The sequence below is a fragment of the Pomacea canaliculata genome, linkage group LG10 (genome assembly GCF_003073045.1).
Source record: "Pomacea canaliculata isolate SZHN2017 linkage group LG10, ASM307304v1, whole genome shotgun sequence".
NCBI lineage: Eukaryota > Metazoa > Mollusca > Gastropoda > Architaenioglossa > Ampullariidae > Pomacea > Pomacea canaliculata.
The window spans coordinates 3,872,142-3,893,290 of NC_037599.1; the positions used below are offsets into that span (position 1 = coordinate 3,872,142).

Genomic DNA, 21,149 nt, shown 5'->3' on the forward strand with positions numbered 1-21,149 from the left:
CTTACTATCTGCTGAACATTGCAGTTTTTGCATTCGGTACATTAAGTTCATCTATTTGCCATATTTTCAATCATACAATCCTACACCCACCCCCATCCTCCTGTTCTTGAATCTCATGCTGAAGTTAATTTGTAAATAACTTTTTTCAATAAAAAAAAAGTGTTATTTATTGATAGACAACTTTTGACACAAATTTTACAGATGATCTTAATAATCATCCTCATTTATACAGCTCTTCAAACCACAAACCTGTATTATACGTCCGTGCTTCAAAGGGAGAAACTTTGTCCTGCTGAGTAAAGGGAGATAAGCATTGTCAGCAAGAGAAATACTGGTTGTCTCCCCTCTTAAATTTTCAGAACTTTTCCCCTGCGTTCCGTTTAAGGTCACGGCAGCTGACCAGAGATGAGGGCCGAGATACAATGAGAGATGAGTTAATTTGTTACTGTAACTGGTCTAATTGTCAACTTTACAACATGTTTATATCCCCATGCTTACATCTACACAGAGTTCAACAAATGTATGCCATCCAGCGACATCAGCCTTTGAAGGTCACTGTCAAAACATATTTTCTTAAAAATAAGATAATGTTCAATAGTCAAAAGTAGGTTACTCGTTTATCAAACAGCATTCAGGGTTAGTTGTCTCATACCTTCCATAGGCTGATAACACTCACTTTCAGCAGTATTTTTGCTTATTGAACACCAGAAAAAGGTCTAGATTTTTATTTTACGTTCAGATTGCTGATACCAAAACATTCAGACTTAACTTATTAGTATCATAGTTTTAATACTGCATCACGGACATTTGATAACAACTAATGTCAAAATATAAGCATTCAAGTCGGTCAAGAATAGTATAAAATCTTGCTTGCAATGAGACCTCTGACCCACACTCTTTTTTTGGCAAGTGAGATTTTCCATATTAACTGGGTTTTGTGAGTCACTATAAAAAGTTTAAATAGACTTACTAAATAAAGTAAAAAAAAAAAAATATCAACACTGTAATTTTAAAACAACAGCATTTATTTCTCATTTTTTCCCGACAGTATTAGTTATATTTACATATGCACATTAAAAATATCATGGTGTTAACATGTTGTCCAGTTCTCTGGTAGTTTCACCTGTTTTGTCTAGGCATGTGTCATCTACATGAAACCATTACTAAGTATGGTAGTGGAGAACTGAGCTGTTGATGTGCAATCAACAGCAAAATTATTTTCATGCCAACACACAAGTCCACAAGTCAATGACGGCTGGCAGTAAAAAAATAAAAAGAGATCCACTGATGAACATAGAAATCCACTGATGAACGTAATGATTTACTGATGAACACAGTGACTCACAAATACAAACTTGCTGCAAACACGATGTCCCTCTTTATTAACCGTATGCCTGAAACAGAAGTGCGTTTAGAGTCAGGTACAACCTTAGAAAACTATTACATAAAACTGGTTTTTAAATTTCAACTTTTAAATTTCTTATTTTTGAGATTTAGCAATATGAAAGCTTGAAACAAATGTTAATTAGTCACAAAATTAGGACTCAGCTTTTCATGTCTGAATGTGAAAAATGTGCATAACGTTGGCATCTCAATGGTTCTTTCTCCTTAAATGTTGGTAAAGAAACTGATGATAATGAGACAAAAGATGAGGATTCGAAGTAAGAAAGAAAAGGAAGCTCAAGGATGAGGAAGAAAAACAGCAATTCAAAAGTACATGACTCACCTTCTGCAAACTTATTCTCAAGCTCAGTGTTGCCAATAGCTTTGGAGGCTTGCACCATCTGTCTAAGGGTCTCCTCCAGTCGTCGCACACATCGAATGACACTGCCTGAAAGGATACAAGACTGGGGAAGTGAGTGGATGGACACTTGATGGTTCCAGCATCAGCTTGAATACCATATCCAAAGCCACCAAAACTGTGTTTTCATATACCCCCTCATTAACACCTTCCCTATTGTGACTCCCTCTCAAATATGAGAATTTTGAAGTCTTGGTTTGTGAAATGAACAGACTGATCAATTATTTCTGACTCCTATCAGTTACAACCTGATTTTGGTTGATTTTAGCAAGTCTTAATAATAAGGCTTTACGGTAATCATCAAAGCCGATGGTTATGATTAAAGACTAGTTTTGTCTAACTTTATTAATTAACTCAATGATTATTTTCTCACGCTTTGTAGAGTTGCAGCAATCTCCCATTGCAGCAAGAAAAAAACACTTTACAAATAAGTCACCACAGTCATTTATGGTAACTTGTGAGCTTTCCTACAGTCTATGACTAATGCATTAATAAACTGTACAATTAAATGAATGGCAAACATTTGGGCACAACCAACCTTCAAAGATGTCTGTCATCTTGCAGATTTTGGCAAAGGAACAGCCATTACACCACTCATACACCACATCCATCATGTGGGGACGGAAAGATTCAACATACTCAGCTTCCTCTATTTCCAGCTTAGCTTCCTTACTGACACGGGCTATCCGTTTGGCTGTGTCCTGAGGAGCACAAATTTAAATGAATGCCACTCACAAATATTTAGAGCTAGGCAATAAATTTATCTGCGAAGCCAACATGAAATACTGGTTAACAAAAAATACAAACAAAATGCAATATTCAAGTATCTAGAAGTTTCCTGGTTATTCAGATGCAAAACATCTCAGACTCTTTTTTCCCCCTAATTCACTCAGATATGAGATACACTGAAATGAAATAAATATCACACTTGCATGAACATTTCTCCACAATGATATGAAGCTACAGTTACCTGCATAAGCCTCAGTGGGCCTGACAGTTCTTCAGATAGCTTTGGCATCTCTGATGCCCGCTCCTGGAATACAAAACAGGACAGCAGGGCACAACACTGTGCTGGGCTCAGGTCATTGAAAACATTGTTGAAGAGGAGTTCGGTAATCACCAACTCATCACCACTGAAAAATGAAAAGAAAACAATAACAAGTTAATAACCAAAAATGCATTTGCAAGCAGCTGATTCCCAACAGGAACTGCTGTCTGTGTGGAGTTTACAAAGTCTCACCAGGTCTGCATAGGTTTTCTCTGGATACTCTGGTTTTATTCTCAATACTTTTGGTCTTTAGAAGTCTGGTGATGCTCTTGTGACCAAAAATACAGAATTTCACTTATTCTTAGTTGAAAACATTACTTAAAGCTATATCTTGCAACTTTTCCCAGAAAATTGCAAAAATGTAGGTGCTTACCTTGAAATTTCACAAGCCACTCGACCTTTTGTTTCAATGACATCAGAAGCTGTACAATAGCCCAGACGTCTCAGCACACGTTTACGACATTTAAGCTCATCCATCTGTAGCAGGGATTTCTTTTTCTTTAGCTCCAGCCGTAGTGCTTTCACTCTGTTCCCTAGCTATTGAAAGACAAGGTAGCATCTAGTTTTCAAAGTTTTTGACTAAAGCATGTCAAATAAAGAAATGTGATACTAAATTTTCTTTAGAATTAAGAGAGATGAATTCTATTTAAAAATAAAAAAGTCACAAAAGAATATCATGTCGCCCCTGACAAAACAAAATGTCTCTACTTACTGCAATATGCATGTGTCAAAATTAATGGTGCCATACAACAGATATAGCTTTGCCCTTGACAAAACAAGATCTCCTTATTTAATGCTTTATGCATGTGTCACGATTAACAGTGCCATGCACCTATTGTGAATACTCACTTCTGTTTTCTTTTCATATGTGGAGTACAGGTCCTCCAACCGAGGGTCTTTGTGCAATGGGTGAGTATACAGTCTGTGTTCAAAGGCTTCAATTTTCTACAAAAAATTAGACACTCCAAGTAAAGCTTAGAATATCCCCGTACATTGCAGCACTGCCTGTTATATTGTAATGACAACTTCACATTAACCAACAAATGTGTGTCATGTATGTCACTAAGCTGGCTATTATATTTTAAAGACAGCTTCACATAAACCAACCATCACAGACACCACGAACTTAACATACAAGAAAAACTGTTTAATGATTTAATGAAGAAATTATGTTGATATCATCATACCTTGACAACCTCACTGAGTCCCTTCTCTTTGATCCCCATGTCTTCGATAGGATCCAGTAGGGGAATGCCATCAGGAAAACGTTTTTCTACTTCCTAAAACATACACACACAATAAACTGATAATGTATTTATGTATAAATGCTTCCTTATGAACATAACCTGCAGGATACTTTCTCCTGATTTTACTGATATATTCAAGATGTTCTGCGGTAAATACAATGGTAAATAACAAAATACCTGATGAAATAAAATTTACAGGACTTCTAATAAACAATTAGAAGTTGGACTGCCCAAGGCTCAATGTATTTCTCACCTGAAGAGATTTGAGGACGCTGAGCCTGTGTTCTGCAGAACGAAGATCATTAGGGATGTAAACACGAATAGCACTTAAAAAGTGAATTAGTTTTGTCGTGATGGGCACCACCTGTATAGCCAAGAACAGAAAACAAAGCACAAACAATTTAACTCAAATAAACAGCCAGACATGTGGTCAGATATTTAAGTAGCATGGTAGAAAATGCTTAGACACCCTTAGTGCAGTTGCCCTATCACACCCACACCCCACCTCCTGTACAAATACACACCGACTCTGAATGTCAAAGGCTTAACATTACCTGCATTTCCCCCTTCTCTCCTTTTGGACAAGGCTTAATGTTGGATGTATTGCGGCTGCGACTGCTGTCCTTGCTCAGATTTAACAAAAGTTCCACAACATAAAGTGGTCCACTGTCTTCTGTAGCCTGCACACCAAGTCAAATTTATCTTCCAACTATTCACATTCACCACACAAAATTTTACTCCTAACAATATCATTCCGAAGTATTCACCACAGGCCACTAGTTCTCCGAATGCTCTTCTGTGTACACACTCATTCAGATAGGAAATAATACTGTTCTACCTCACCCTTACAACTTTTCAAGCTAACCTGGAGACCTGCCAAAATAAGTGCAGTTGACAACAATACTTAAACTCATTTTAACTCGACCATATGCAAGAGTTTGATGTTGCTAATTTTCATGCAATCAGCTAATTATTGCAAATATGGTCAGTTTGGTGTTTTAAAGATGCATCTCTTATACTAAATTAATAGCAACTATTTTAAAGCAATGCAAATTTTGATAAAAGATGGACTATTAACTTACTCCTGACTGATCAAGTTTCTTCTGGAAATTTACCACCACACCCCAACCAAAGTCATCATCTTTGTTTTTCACCTGAAAAGTATTTATCACATTCTAATAAACAAACATTCAAAGTTCAATTAGCTGAGATATTTTCTACAAAAAAATAAACTTTCAAACACTTGAAATAAAAAGAGCAGGTAAAACCCATATTAACACTGTAACAGCCAAATTGTATCTCCTCTTTTTATTCAGCTGCTGTTAAAAAAGTCAGTAATGATTCAAAAAAACACACTGAATTTCTTTTTAATTACTTTTCTTAAAAATTACAGGCAGATAACAATAGCAACAAAAGCAAGATCCATTTACGTCAGACTTTAAATCAGACAGCATATTGTACCTTAACAAGCCGACCAGGCTGTAAGAAAGGAAGAAGGTAAACTGGCTTAAGAACGAAGGAACGTAGTTCTTTCCCCAGGTTGTCCAACTGCTGGCGGATGCGAAAGTAAGAAGAAACCTGGTCTTCATCGGCAACAGACATGGCGTTGTATTTCTCTTCACATTTCTTGAGTTCTGCAAGAGATTCCATTCTCCTTCTGAGATCAGATTTCAACACAACAGATTTTGGAGTGAAATGTATTCAACTGTTGACAAATCCCTTTGGACAAAGATCTGAATGATCTTACTTTCTAAGAGTCCTGGAATGGCAGCATAATTCTGGAACTGGTAGAAAGACCGCTCCAGCATATACTCAGGGTTGATTTCTTCCACTCTCAGAAGATTAAGCACCATGTTGTAGGTCAGATGAAAGGCACTGTTCAGAGGGTCGGGAGAGCCCTGCAGACACGACAAAAGTTGTTCACGTTTTCCACCCAAACAATTAATGCATACATAAATGAAAGTATACAACATATATATATATATGACTGCCAACGAGTTTGTAAACAAAACCCTACCTTAACAATGGCTTTGCCGACATTAGGACTCATTAGATCATCCACCATAAGAATAACAATGCCACGTTCATCTAGTCCACGTCGTCCAGCACGCCCGCTCATCTGAATGTATTCACCTGAAGTCACCTGCATAATGTATGTAATTTTTCTTCTTATTCCTTTGCAATGATACCTTTGCTTATGATAAAATCTTTTTAATTCCCTCCTCTGCGTGGGAACACTCCGTCAGAAAACTTGCTATAAAGTTAATCAAAACAATAAAAAAAAACTTCTCTTATTATACCTTTGGTATGATACTTTCACCCCAACAAATCAATTTTTTTACATCTTTCTTTCACACACTGTCACTTCAAAATGGACATTATAAATTGAAATTATAGTTGTTTTTATGTAAATTCTTTTCCTTCACAATTTACCAGATGACATGACTGTTAAGGTTTACCTTATTATGACTGTTCTTCACGCCCTCAAATTTTTTCCTGTTTGGAGACCTTACCCACTCCACCCCCTACCCCTTTGGAGGCACTCTCTAAGCACAGGGGTAAGCTCCTATATAGCTCTGAACAGACAACAGCCAGTCTTTTTGTGTGGTTCATAGCCAAATGATGAAAAGTTGCTTATCATTATACATATCCTTTTTATATTGTCTTCACTGTTGGTGATTTGATAAACCAAACTCATGCTTTTGTCTCATAGTAAAGCAATTAAAAGATATCTTCTTACCCATCTGAAGTCTTTGCCATCAAATTTTCGACAACTTGTAAAAAGAACTGTTCTTGCTGGCATGTTGAGCCCCATGGCAAATGTCTCAGTGGCAAACAATGCCTAAAATTTTGAAAAAAAATTTTTTGTCGTAAATATTTTTGACTTTTTTTTTTATTAAGTTAAATAAAAAAGACCAACAGCACATAAGGTATCTATGAAATCATAAGATATCTCTCTTCGACACTAACATGGTATTTTTACAGGGAGTGCTCATTTAGCAAGCTATAACCACAAGTTGCTAAAAAAAAAGGCATTCTATTAATACAAACATACAGCTCCACACGAATTTACACTGCATAATTGGTCACAAAGACATATACATAAATTCATTCACCAGCATAGCATCATTTACTAAAACGAAAAAAAAAACAAAAAAACAACCCCACCTTAATGAGGCCCTCAGAGAACAGAATCTCTATTGTCTCCTTCAGAAGAGGCAGTAAGCCTGAATGGTGAATGCCAATACCTTTCTTCAGCAATGGTAAAAGATGCTCAACCTGCAAAAATACCAACAGCCACTTGCTAACAACCTAACCATTAAGCAGCACAGTTATTCTCCATGGTCCATCAGTTAAAGAACAAGAAAAAAAATCAGAGGATGCAGATGGCTACCGCAAATAAAGATTTACATAGAGATAGGAAAATGCACTTTTTCTTATTAAAAAAAAAAAGCAACCGCATATACTCAAACTATATGACTGATGAAAACTTTGAAGGACAGGCAAAAGAAGAGGCATTATTTGTACCTGTGGAAGTTTCTTGTCTTCGTCTGACAAAGAATCAATTGCATTGTTAAATACCTCTTCAACCAGCTTCTTTTCTTCCTCTGAAAAATAATAACATTGTGGTATCGATAGTAAATATGAGTAATATCCAAATTCAACAGGCAGCATACTTAAAATGGCTACAAATAAAATGGCAGATTGCCAAAGCTGGATGAATATTTACAGCATAGAGTTTAATCAAAAAGAGATAAGCAAAATCAATCTTTGATAAATAAACGTCGTAAAGAAATGCACGTTTCAAGATAACATACCAGTATTAAAGTCCAGCTTGGACATCTGCATGCCGTAAGCCTCACATTCCTTGCGGCTGAAGCTGAAGATAATGACAGGGGCAAAATTCCTCTCCATGATCATCTTTACGATCTTGAATATGCTTGATTCGTGAGCTACAGAGAACACCATCCCTCTTTAGTTACACTCATTCAAGTTTGATTGGAAAAACACCCTTCTACCATCTTCTCTGCTTTTTTTTTAAATACAAAGTTTATGCAACAAATAGTCTGTGCTAAGCACACAGTAATATATAATAAATGTTTATTCTCAATCTTATAGACATTATGAAGATTCTTAACATGCAGCGGTCTATTCTGTCTACAAATACAAAAACTGTTATAAACAAATGGCTGTTCAAAAAGAAAAAGGAAAATTTATCAACGGAGAACTTAAGAATGAATGACATCAGGAACAATTAGAAGCTCTCAAGGTGCCAGATGAACAGCTTTTAAAGAGTACAGTTCTAAAGGTTGTGTTCTAACCTCCTTTGACACCTCCACGCCTGCCACGCTGATCTCCCTTAGCTGCATCACCAGCTTCTCGCAGCACTGCCATGGCAGTATTAAAATTCTCTTCCCGAAAATCTCCCTTTCAATCATAAATTTAAGATTAAATCACCATTTGGCTATTTCTATATCTGCAAATGCGTTCAAAGAATCTGAAGTCCAAGGAGTTAACAAAATCAGAGGATGACTCTAGACTGAAGGCCCAACACGTCCCAGAAAAAAATGTACATTTTATGATATCGCAAAATTTTTTTTTTACTATTCTGCCATTGAATGGAAGTTAAAAAAATGCTTTTACTACACATTTCATGCTATTGGTTGCCATGGAAATGATCTTGCTAATTCTGCATTTGGCAAAAGCAAATATGAAATCAGTCTTTAGTGACAAAATATGCATACTTCTAGTATTTTATAGAAGAAACGATGAACATTCCCAATATGCCATAATCTCAAAATGGCTAAAAATTAAAATTTTCATCAAATTGAAGGGAAGAATTTAGAGAAATGCAAAAACACAAACAAAATTTAGGAAAACAAAACTTAAAAGAAGTATGATACATTTGAAAATTTCTTCCAAGAAATGCACACAAAGCACACACTTACATTTTCATCAACAACCAAGTGCAGCCCATCCCCTCCAGCTGGGAAGATGTAGTGTTGCAGAGGGATAGGACGGTAATCAGTATACACAACATGACACGGCTGTGAAAAGAAAGGTAAAGGAACCAAACTGATTGTGTGTTTGTATAAAGTCAGTGCATGATAAAGTATTATTGACCTTTTTATTACAATGTTACTGCTGTCAGTACATCTTTCTATCATTTACTATCAAGACTATAAAAATGTGAGAGAAAAAGAGATAAGGAAATCCAAATCCCCAAGGGACAAGTACCACAAAGGCAAAATAGTAGCCATTGAGCAAGAAAATATGTCAGTTATTTTCTTGGGTTTTTTTCAGTCTTCTTTACGGGCAATGGTAGATATCATAGATATCCACCAAAATACAATCAAAAGTTTTTATAAACAGTAAATAACCAATGGAAGAAAAACTAGACTGCCTTTAAATAACAGTAAATCCTGAACTTAACAGGAATGCAAATAATCTCAAGTTATGGATGTTACCACAAGCTAAATAGATGTTCTAGCCCTTATTAGCTGTCAAAACCATGTTGTATAGCTGTTGACAGCTAAAGTCGACAAGAGAGGCAAAAACCTACCTGATGATGCAAATGGCAAACCCACTCAGCAAACTGGGTGGCATTGGGAATGGTAGCAGATAGGAAAACATAGTGAACATTGTCTGGAAGTAGTATAATGGTCTCCTCCCATACAACACCACGTTCTGAAATTAACATTGAAATTAAAGTTTTAAACAAATTTTTGATTCCATATTACACATTTTTGTTTGATAACAAGCAAGAAAATAGACAAAAGATAAATATAATTTTCTCCAACAATCTTTGGAAGGATCCTTCACGTAATAACAATTTTGATTAGTTTTTGGCATGCTGACCTTTGTCTCTCATGTAGTGGATCTCGTCAAAAATTACCCAGGCCACCTCACGCATGATTTCTGAACCACGGTACAGCATGCTACGCAAGATCTGTGGCAGACAACAATAAAAAACAAAAATACAGTTAGATGTTTTCAACAGTGACATAAAATGACACTAGATGCATTTCTCAAAATTAGCTTTGAAGCTATTTTGATCATAGGCCTTTCATTCATATAGCTAACGAAAGGGAGAGAATGCTGATTCCAATGATATACCACACATCATAGAAATTTCAACCTCAAACAAGAGCCATCTTTGGCATCAGTGCGAGGCTTTGAAAGTTAATCCATGATAGTAAGTGTGAAAAATTTCTGACATCATCTCAAATTCAAACGGGTCCCCCATAACTGCTATTTTCTTGAGCCAATTCTCACCTTAAATCATTAAAAATCACTATGCATCAAGTTATAACCTTTCCCCTTCTTTCCATGAATAAAATATGTTGCATGCACTTGCACAGCAACACAAACATAAGGGCTAAAATTCATGGTATCAGACATATGCAGTCAGCCACGATAGTGTGATCTTACCTCTGTTGTCATGACCAGGCAGCTGGCTGTCGGATTTATGGTGACGTCTCCTGTCATCAGACCAACATCTTGAAACTCCTCATACAACTCCCGATATTTTTGGTTGCTCAATGCTTTGATGGGTGATGTGTAGATGACTCGCTGCTTATCACGCAGAGACATTGCTATGGCATACCTTAAACATAGAGAGGACAAACAAAATGTATACAAATGAAACATATTCAACACCCTTAAAACTAAGCAAAGGAATAGATTAAAATTGAAAAATGGAGCATGCTTTCTTCTGGAAAAACATAACCTTTTAATTTTTCAAGCAGTCTGCAAAGCCCTTCATAAATCATAAGGATAAATCAACACAATCTTATGGACGTGTTCCAGAAATAGCAAAGATTAATTTTTGTTCAGTAAACTGAAAGAATGTGATGAGAGTATCTTATAAACCCACACAGCTACAACAGTCTTTCCAGCTGATGTGTGTGCAGAGACAAGGACAGACTGATTGTTTTCCAGACACAAGATAGCCTCCTTCTGAAAAGGGTCAAGGATGAATGGGTATTCTTTCGCAGGTTTGCTCTGTGACTGAACCAGAGGGACAAAGTCCTGTTCAGGTGGAACTGCCACCTGGAAAAGATTATAGATCATATGTATACATGTGTGTATATACGTACATTAAATTTTCTTCTTAACACTAAAATAAGTAATTAAAAAAAAAAAGAAACAAACAAAACATTAAAACAATGAACAAGACAACAAAATAAAAAATAACAACAGACATAGCACTGCCAGGGTTCCAAGGGATCAGGGATGGTGCCAAGTAAGGACCTTATAAGGACATCTCATGCATTTGTAAGGACCTAAGTGACAGTCATCAAGGCTTAAGTTTTTCTAATGTACGGTTGGAAAGAGGTATTATTTAGGAATCTTTGGTCTTCTCTACGTTCTGAAATACATGTATTACTATTCTAGTAATAAATAATTAAGAGTTAATTTTGATGCCTATCTGCCATATTTAGATACCTGAAAGCCATTCTTTGGTGTAACACAAAAGTCAGTTCATGTCTTTCTCTCACACACACACTCAAAAAGGGAGAGAGAGAGAAATAGAGCTATGCACAGTACTAGAAGATAAAGGCTCTGGTTCAAGAAAGAGATACATTTCTAAAGACCTTTTGAAAGAAGAGTGTTTTTTTGTGAATACCAGCGACTAGTGTAGTACAGATGTGTAGACCAAACGTTTTTTTTAATTAAGGTGACTACAAGGAATGCAAAGGCTTGGAAGATCAGAAGAGGAATGAAAAGAGTGTGATCCTAATGGTAAACCAAAGATGAAATGAGTCGAAACTGTCAAGCATTTATTTTTTATATTTTGGAGCGGGCTGGGGAGGTTCTTGATTACGAAAGTAATCCATAACACAAACGCGTGTATCTTCCAGAAATACTTTCATGCGCTTCTTGCGTCTATCAGTAAGCATTTGCTTCTTCAAAACACTTTCCCCTATTGACGAAAGATTCAAGGATATTCTGCAGGCAGCACATCATGCCCAAGGACTTGTAAGGATAGGTAAGGACCCTGCAAAACCCTGACTGCTATAAACATAGCTTCATATATCTTTGTTGGGAAGATTTCTGAAAAACTTCTCTTAAACAAAGAAAATAACCTGTAAATCTAATCTTAGGACATTTTTGTTTTGATTCTGGGCAACTACTGCAAAGAAAAAAATTTTACTACAATGTCAAGATGTAATAAAGAAGCATGCCAACATTGCTTCAATACTTGCAAAGGCTCACCTCATGAAGACAAGCCTCTACTGTTTCTACTTTGTGAACTTGAATTCGAGGCATAATTTCAACAGAACTGAAAAGTAATTATTGATACATATGGTAAAAACATTATTTCCCTGTCAAAACATATAATTAGTATGACTAAAACTGAAGTTGCTTAGTGCTAAGCTTTCCTACAGTTAATGATTTTTTTTCCCTGAAGTGTTACAGAAAATTCTTCTTCTTCTTGAAATTAATAATATAATTATTATCCCTATTAAAACACATGCATATATCTCAGAAGATTCCCTGACTAACAAAACTCTGATAATGCAAATCCTACATACCATTGCTATTTATATCAACAAATCATAATTTTCTTCAAGTATGCAGAAGCTATTATGGCTGTTCAGATGTGGTAAAGATATAACATGGACTTGAATGACTCAACTAAACATACCTTCCTCCATCTTCAGTCTTTGCCTTTTTCCCAATCCCTTCATTTGTGTCACCTTCTGCTGGTCTTTTTGATGTAATTTTTCTGAGCAAATCCTCTGCTCTGAGCAACATAAACAAATCCAAATACAGATTACAATCTGATATCTCATAAGTGCCTCATGAATCATTCACTGATTCAAATGTCCTTGGTCTCCCTATTTCTTCTCTTTATTTTTAAACATTATTTGTAAACAGAGTTTTTCAAAACTCTTTACAGAAAACTAAAGCCTTCCTAACTCTCAGGGTTTTGAACTGTATCGCAAGATCAGCGAAATCTACATGTGTACAATTTGGACTAAGCGGCAATATATAGTGAAACTGTCGGATACATTCAACATTTAAGATCAAGATTACCTTTCAGCGTCGCTTCTAGACACATTTGATTCGAAAGTACGAACAATTATCAGCATTTCCACAAACAGAACATCGCAATTAAGTATTAGCAACTATTTAAAGCTAAGGCATTCTAAATCATCGTACAGTCACTAACAGTCAAATAGTGGACTAAGCGACAATATATAGTGAAATTGTCGGATACATTCAATATTTATGATCAAGATTACCTTTCAGCGTCGCTTCTTGACGGCTTTACTTCAACATCTACTGTTTCGCTAGGTCGGGCAACTGGCAGAGGTGTAGACTTTTCTTCAAAAACTTCAAACAGTTCATCGCTAAAGGCGTCAGCCATTTTCACATGTGTGCAGTCATAAGCTAGACCCGCACTGAAAGAAACCACGACAAACTGTTACCCTTTTTATAATTTGTCTAAAACAAATGGTAATTTCAGTATAAGACTTCACTTAAAACTGTTGAAAATAGTTATGTAGCTATGTAGAAAATTTAATTATTAAAAAAATTATACTTAGTTTTCAACACGAACTAATATCCGTCCGTAGTTTTCAAAAGCTCGCTTCTATAATAATCTCTAAATTTTCGACGTCATATATTAAAATGTTATGTTGATGAATAAGTACAAAATACATGTTAAGTGTTTCTAAGAATAAATATTTTTTTAAATTTAGATTATTTTAACGTTACTCGTTAAAACCTCGTGGGTTTAGATCGCAAATCTCGAGCACTTCATTTCCCCCCCCCCCACAACGAGGCCACTGAAAAGTTTGGAAATGGCGGCTGTCATTGCTATGTTGTGGATGTTCTTTTCATTTTTGTGTGTAGATGCAGACAACGAATATGCTAGAGGTAATTTTATGACACCAAATGCATATTTGATATAAGCCATTTACGGTGCATTTCAGGAATTCTATCTCTATCATCTGCCTTTGGTTTTCTGACTTAAATTTCATCGTTAACGTCATGCAAAAAATTGTCGTCTGCTGTTAGGTGCATCTTATCTTTTGCCACGTATGCTGATAGTGTTGTTTAAGTCTTCCTCCCTAAAAGAGGATTATTTTATTTTTAGTTCTGTACAAATTAGACTTTGAGCTTGCTATTTTAAAAATTTACAGGATTATACAGTTATTTACATTTATTTCCCCAAATTTTGTTTCTAACCCAGACAGTTTACGAATACATTAACCAATTAAAATAGATTTGAAGTATATTTTAAGGATTCTTTTCTTAGATTTTGGGATTGAATGTAATCAATTAAGTAAATGGTTCCACTGATTTTTAAATGTTTTCTTTATAGAATAGTGAATGCATTCTTGTTTCTAACTTGGGGCAAAGTTACATCTAGTTATTTTGATGTTTTCCAGTAAATTTATGTTTGTTTCACATTATAATCATAGCAGTTTTATCATGAACATGAAAACACGAATTTTGTAATTGTAGATACATTAGTGAAATAAAAGTCAAGAAAATTATGTCAGTATTAAATAATAATAATAAATGCAAAATTTGTAAAGCATATACTCACACTCCCAAGGAGTATGCACTTAGCGCTTAAGACCAAGAACGAAACATGGACAGCATACAAGGGACAGAAAAACAAACAAAGAATATATGAGCTATAAAAGAATAAACAAATGTAATAAACGAAGAATCAAATACAGAAAACACAAAGAGGAACCAAATAACAAGAACAAGAGCTGAGGGTAACATGATATAATAAAAGAAAAGGGTGTGAAAAAGGACTAGCATTATGGGAAAGGTTGTTAGGAGAAATGTTTATGCAAGAAGTGTGTTTTCAGTGCACGTTTAAAGGATTCAGTAGTGGATATGGAAAGGGAGAGAGTTCCATTGTTTTGCTCCACAATAACCAAAAATTCTGTTGCCATATGTTGTTGTTTTGATGACAGGATGTGACTTGGTGAACAAACGAGTGAAGATGGATTTCTTCTTCTCGAATATAGGAGGGCTTTCATTATATCATCATAAAAGTTTAAGTTTGTTTGTCACCATCCATAATTATTATAATACCTTTTTTTTTGTGGTAAGGCCAAGCATTGTTAAATATGTCAATATAAATTTGTTTACTCATAATTTTCCTAGAATAAATGTGGAAATATATAGTTGTCAATCATTAAAGGGCAAAAATCATATTTGAGCTTAAAAGATGAAAGGTTTTTTATTTATTTTCCAGGTTGGGGAGAAGACATTGAATGGGTGCCATTAAACAAAGCTTGGGAAAAAAGCAAAGAAGAGTATGCTATCTATTTTTATAATACATTTATTGAACACGAAAATTCAAATAAAACATGATTTTGTTGGTTTTTTAATCTATTCAGCCACCCTCAAATTTGAACAGAATGTCTTACATTTTTTGACTTGACTATTCTGTGTACATTCACACATACACATACTCTTATTTTCTCTTTCTCTCTTATAAACACTTCTCTTATATCCCACTTCTGAGAGTTATAGAGGGCAAAGGGTTTATATGCATAGGTCTCATATACTTTCCCATTTTTTGAACATGGGATTTTCTGTTAAGTTGATCAGAATTTTTTCCACTTTTTTTCTTAATGGTTAACTTACAGAGTCACCATAAAAAGTGGTCAAGCAAGCAATGATGGAGTTGGTGAACTAGTTTAGTTTTTGCTATTTTTGTGTGTAGTTAAACCAGGGCTTCTGCTTAAACAAAAAAATTGCGTACAGTACGCATTAAAATTTTGGAGGACCCCTTCAAATTTGGGCGAAGAACAGATACGAAATTGGGTAAGTGTAGTGTCTGACATCGTACCCCAATCTATTGTTGTCGTCTGCTACAAGGTGAGAGTTACTTCCCTTGCACTGAGTTTTTTCCCTTACCGTGAAGGGTTCCATCAACCTATTTCCAAGATGTTGACAGCGTGGTTAAAATCTTCACCTCAGAAAAGGAAAGAAAGTGAGAACCCAAAGTACAGTGAGCATAAGCTCATCACAGATGCTTGCACAGACTTCATGGCACAGAAATCTCGCCGTTTCTGACTAGACATTACACTGATTATACAGTGCTTTATGTGCCTGAAAGGCAGTTGAACAAAAAATGTTGATTTGTTGATTTTTTTTTCACATTGTAAAGGGACCCCTTAGAGTTAGCCTGGGACCCCTTAGAAATCTGAAGAAGGGGTCACTGGGACCCCAAAGAGTTTAGTCTTAGCAGAAGCCCTGGCTAAACTTTCTCCTGTGAAACCATAGAATTGACATTTCTCTTTAGAGTCTAGTAATTATTTATACTTGCATCTTATTGTGTTTAATTATAATCAGTGCATGCTACAAGTACAGAACTATAGATGTCATTTATTGTGTATTATGAATGTTGTGAATCAATGGTTACTGTTTTACCTTTTTCAGGAGCAAAGTTGTAATGTTGGTTGTTCACAAGACATGGTGTGGGGCTTGTAAAGGTGACAGCTTATTTTAATTTGCTGAAGGCGATAAACATTTCTTTCCTTAAATTATTTCCTGTGTCTAGCCCTATGTTTCTTGGATTTTATTTTGATACTGCACTTCTCTGTGAAATTATATGCTGATTTCATTTTTTCCTGCAAAATTTGATGCAGTTTTTTTAGGTTTATATGCTCAGTTTTAGTTTTTATTCTTGTTTGGCATTTTTAGGCTTGAATTAAAGATGTTTCAAATTATAAAAAAAAATCAGTGGACTGATTTTTATGAAGATAATACCTTGCCTGCCACATAAAATGTTGTAGACTGATGAATTCTAACTACACTTTATGCAAAACATTAGCTTTTTTTGTTTTTACATAAGACAGATGAATGGAGAGTGGAACAAGTCCTTCTACTCAAATTTTTTATATCCCACTTAGTTTTTGCATGTAGCTATCAGTCATTTGGAAATATGTTAGCATTTATATTTTAAGTATTCTATTGTAGCTTTTTTATTCATATTTGTGTAGCCTTATTTTCTTCTGGAAACTATTGAAAACAAGTGGTAACCATGAAAAAATGCTTGAAAAATGACAAATATCCCTTAAAATGTGTACAATGTGTATTTTTTGTTTCAGCATTGAAGCCAAAATTTGCAGAAAGTTCTGAAATCAAAGAATTGAGTAAAAATTTTATCATGGTAAATGCTGAGGTAAATAACATTTTAATAAATATATATGTGACCTTGTTAAACTCATTTGATTTAAGTAGGCTTTTTTTGGTTTGTTTTTTTTGTTGTTTGCTTTTCATTTCTGTTTTGATGAGTTGAAGCAAGGAACAAATCAGACTCATGCCTTTTTTTGTGTTAGAGAGTATGCAAATGTTGTGGTACTGTCTACCACTATGCAAAGTAATCATCCTTATCATATAATAAGTGCAGACTGATGTCATATTCATTAGTTCATATTAATGCTTAGGCTATGAAAAGTTGTCATGACAGTAAAATTTATCTGAACAGTGAATATTATCATTAATACTCAAAATAGTTTTAACAGTTTTATTGTATTGTGACATGAATTTTTTTCTGTCTTCTAGGATGATGAAGAACCAGATGGTGAACAGTACAAACCGGATGGAGGCTATATACCTAGAATTATGTTCTATAGTGTGTATACTTATTTTGTGTTATTTGGGTATCTAACAATAAATGCAATTGATCTTATATATGTTTACATGCTTCATAGTTGACAGCATCATTCATAGTTAGGGCATCAGAGATATATATATATATGTCATATACCACCTTTTTATCATAATTTGGTTTTTTGTATTATATATGCATGTGATTGCCTGATTATGATGCCCTTCTCTGTCATACTGCATCATTAGCTACTGCCCTTTATATTTTGTAAAGCACGCTGAAATGTGCTTCGTAAGTCCAAATATTATTATTAAATCTGCTGATAGATAATTAAACCTAGTGCTAATGCAGCAGTGTGGATATTTTTCTGATTTAAAAAGCAAATGTTTGAAATGTAATTAAATCTTTTAGAAATCTTTTTACTGTGGTAGTTATGGTTGCATACCTTGTTACCTGTTTGGTAATGGTTGGCAATTGGAGAGGGTTTACATATGGGCATATCTATAAGTATATGTCATCTTTTATTTACATCAATGTGAATTGTTTTCAGGTCCAGATGGAAAGTTGTTAGATCAGTATCAAAACAAGAAGGGCAATCCCAACTACAAGTATTACTATCCTGCAGCTGAAGCAGGTAAAATATGAATACAGATTTTAGCTATGATGAAGCTTTAATATTTTCATCTTTTTGCATGATGTCACTACCCCAGTTACTACCCATAACTTAGTTTTACACCTATAGATATAAAAAAAACCATACAATTTATACAAATTCTGTTCTAGTAGTTTTATCCTCCCTGCTCTTTTTAAAAAAAATCAAGATAACTCATTAACTATATTCTACTTTAGTTGCAAAACAGTCTTTGGTACCAGATTCACTTCTATCACAGAATTATAAGCAGATTTGCTTGGTTTATTATTATCTGTATACATATAATGTTTAGTGACCATAGCTCTTAAATGTGATGCTTTGACTGGCTTTGTTTCTAATTTCTGATTTTTAGTGGTGACCTCAATGCGAGATGTTCTCGACTCATTCAAGATGCACAGTGTCAAGAAAGAGTTGTAGCAAGAGCAAACATTTGTCCTACTAATCTTTTTATGAGTATGACCCTTCTATTGGGCATACAGAGTGATCTACAAAGTAAAAATCCATATTTCTCTGTGTGTTTGTGAGAGAGAGAGAGAAAACAAGATTGAAACAGCTGAATAATTCAGTGTGGTCGTTTGAGAAAAAATATAACCTCAAAAGAAATGGAAATGTCATCACAAACTATACCAAACCAAGAACAACTTTTTTCTAAATCTGTTTTTTGACTTTTTTTCCTTGTTCTTTCCTTATATCTTTTAGTGACTCTTTGTTAATGATTTTTCTTGTAAAGAATATGTTATCACATTCAAAATGTCTCCTGTAATGAGTATTCAATATTTATGAAGGTTCCTTTCAAAGGAAAACTTTTATAGTTAATGATATGTACCCAGTGTGATTGCATAATGTTTTAATATACTTTAAAATGATTTTTTAAAATTTATTTTCATTTGACTTTTGATTAGCTGCTTAGTGTTTTTGTGGATTGCATGTCAAATAAAAGATAAGCTAGCACTTTAAAGTTATTTACTAGTTTGATACAAGTTTGCTTGGATGCCTTGTCTTTCTTGTGTTCATATTCATACTAAAATTATGCACATGGTAACATTCATACCATGTAAATTAATTTCTGCATATTGCCAGGTTTTCAGTGCTTGTGGTGGTGTTGGAGAAGGGATTAAACATCCATTTCACTGAGCACAATAACACATTGAACTAGAAAGCTATGGATGATGGCACAAGCATTTGTTTAGTTCCATTTTGTTGCTGCTAGAGCTTTTATGTTATAGTACAAATATGTTATTTTTTTTATGAAGGTAAAGCTTCTCGCATCAGTATATAAGAGAAGCAGGCCTAAGTGTGATTTAGTAGTCATGGTGCATTCTGGAGTCGTTCTGATTGGGGTTGTTTCCCTTGCATAAAGTACATTCGTTCGTTGACCTTAGTTTTGTACACACTCACTTGTAATTGTGATTTTTTTAAATATGCTTTTTAAATATATTTAGTTTTGATGGGTGTAGTAAGAGAGGGGAAGTGGCATTAGACGTGTAGTAAACCTGATGTTATAGCTGCGCCATCGTTGACAACGTCTAAACATTGCCCGTGATTAGGCTGGTAATGTGAAACGCGGTGATCAGCATTATCATTATTACTGTTAGTATAGTAAATGGCTTTCGGGGGATTTTCACTTTTGACAGAAAATGAAGGGAATACCGGGCAAGACCTGCAAGCGTTTTGTAGTTCTACCGACAGAGTAAGAGCGTCCCGCGTCCCTCCTCTCCCCCCAACTTCATCCCCAGGATAAACCAAAAGCTGCTGAACGGAAGGCACAGGGAGCCGAGGAAGATTTTTTTTTTAAGTGATGAAGGGTAGGAGAATGGGACCTCTTCCTCCAGAAAAAGTGAAATCGGGGCTACATCTGAGACAGAAAGCACATCTCACTGTAAAGCAGGCCACGATGTGCGTCTTATAGTACTAATACATTCTCTGATTGAACATTTCTTTCCCAGACCCTCAAGAATCACATCGATGGATCATTGTTTCATTAATCTCTCGTCATTGCAGTATGCAATTCCATCTTTAAACTTCACAGGATCAATGACATCCTGTAGCGTCTGTAGCGTCCACACAAACGCGTCTGTCTTTGTATTGTCCTGGTCAGATTACTGCAGCCGTCTACTCGTCGATCTCATTTTCACAGAGCTCGGAATAATGTGCTCGTATGGGGCAGTTCTTGCTTTCCTCCACGGCCTTCATTGACTGTCAGTTTGAGCTCGCATTGATTGACATATCGACTCATTGTGATTCCACGAACTTGTATTATTCCTTGGTCTTCACGGTCTTGCCCCAGCGTACCTGTCCGAGCTACTGGCGCCTTTCTACCCGAGTCGCTTTCTTTATTGCTTTCATGCCTTCTTCTTTGTGAAGCACAAGATAAATTCGACAGATGTTCCTTCTCTGGACCCACTAATTGAAACCAAGTACCCTCATTTTCTGTCCCTTATTCTTCAAACTGAATCTACTTTTAAAGCTTTCAAGTTTGCCCCAAGACCCACCTTTTTAAGAAAGCAGTTTGCTCACTCCTCAATTTCTCGATCTTCATCCAAACACATCGTTCATATTTGTCATATTATTTGTTCATATTATTATAGTAAAGTCAGAACATGATAAACCGAGAAAGCAACAAGGAAATCTTCATGCAGAATGAGTTAATCAAAGTTAACGTAATAAAGCTAAGTAACGTTTTGGTGAGAGTAATCACGGGATATGTAAAATAACAACAATCAATGAAATAGAAAGAATTATAAATGCAGCAGAAGATTAGCCCTACCATAAATCGTCTGCTCATAAGATTCAATGAGAGT

General features: G+C 35.2%; 2 protein-coding genes across 3 annotated transcripts; one reads left to right on the forward strand and one right to left on the reverse strand.

Annotated features, from left to right (window-relative positions):
• Positions 1-710: 710 nt before the first annotated feature.
• Positions 711-13,668, reverse strand: LOC112574037 (exosome RNA helicase MTR4-like). 2 transcript variants are annotated; one of them, XM_025254838.1, is made up of 27 exons: positions 13,650-13,668; positions 13,351-13,509; positions 12,750-12,848; positions 12,317-12,383; positions 10,974-11,149; positions 10,529-10,703; positions 9,956-10,046; positions 9,660-9,784; positions 9,046-9,144; positions 8,419-8,524; positions 7,915-8,049; positions 7,625-7,704; positions 7,265-7,375; positions 6,837-6,938; positions 6,114-6,239; positions 5,844-5,994; positions 5,558-5,730; positions 5,179-5,250; positions 4,651-4,776; positions 4,350-4,460; positions 4,037-4,129; positions 3,699-3,794; positions 3,223-3,386; positions 2,772-2,934; positions 2,340-2,502; positions 1,727-1,831; positions 711-1,394 (listed from the first exon to the last, which is right to left on the reverse strand). In XM_025254838.1, the coding sequence occupies exons 2-27, from the start codon at positions 13,473-13,475 to the stop codon at positions 1,342-1,344; spliced, it is 3,087 nt and encodes a 1,028-aa protein (XP_025110623.1). In that variant the 5' UTR covers positions 13,476-13,509; positions 13,650-13,668; the 3' UTR covers positions 711-1,341. The 2 variants fall into 2 exon arrangements, with proteins under 2 accessions (XP_025110623.1, XP_025110622.1); XM_025254837.1 differs by having other exon boundaries at positions 13,351-13,657.
• Positions 13,669-13,861: 193 nt separating this feature from the next.
• Positions 13,862-19,310, forward strand: LOC112574039 (thioredoxin domain-containing protein 12-like). Its single transcript, XM_025254839.1, has 7 exons — positions 13,862-13,987; positions 15,330-15,390; positions 16,523-16,575; positions 17,194-17,267; positions 17,651-17,720; positions 18,247-18,330; positions 18,701-19,310. Exons 1-7 carry the CDS (start codon positions 13,912-13,914, stop codon positions 18,763-18,765), a joined length of 483 nt encoding a protein of 160 aa, XP_025110624.1. The 5' UTR covers positions 13,862-13,911; the 3' UTR covers positions 18,766-19,310.
• Positions 19,311-21,149: the final 1,839 nt, after the last annotated feature.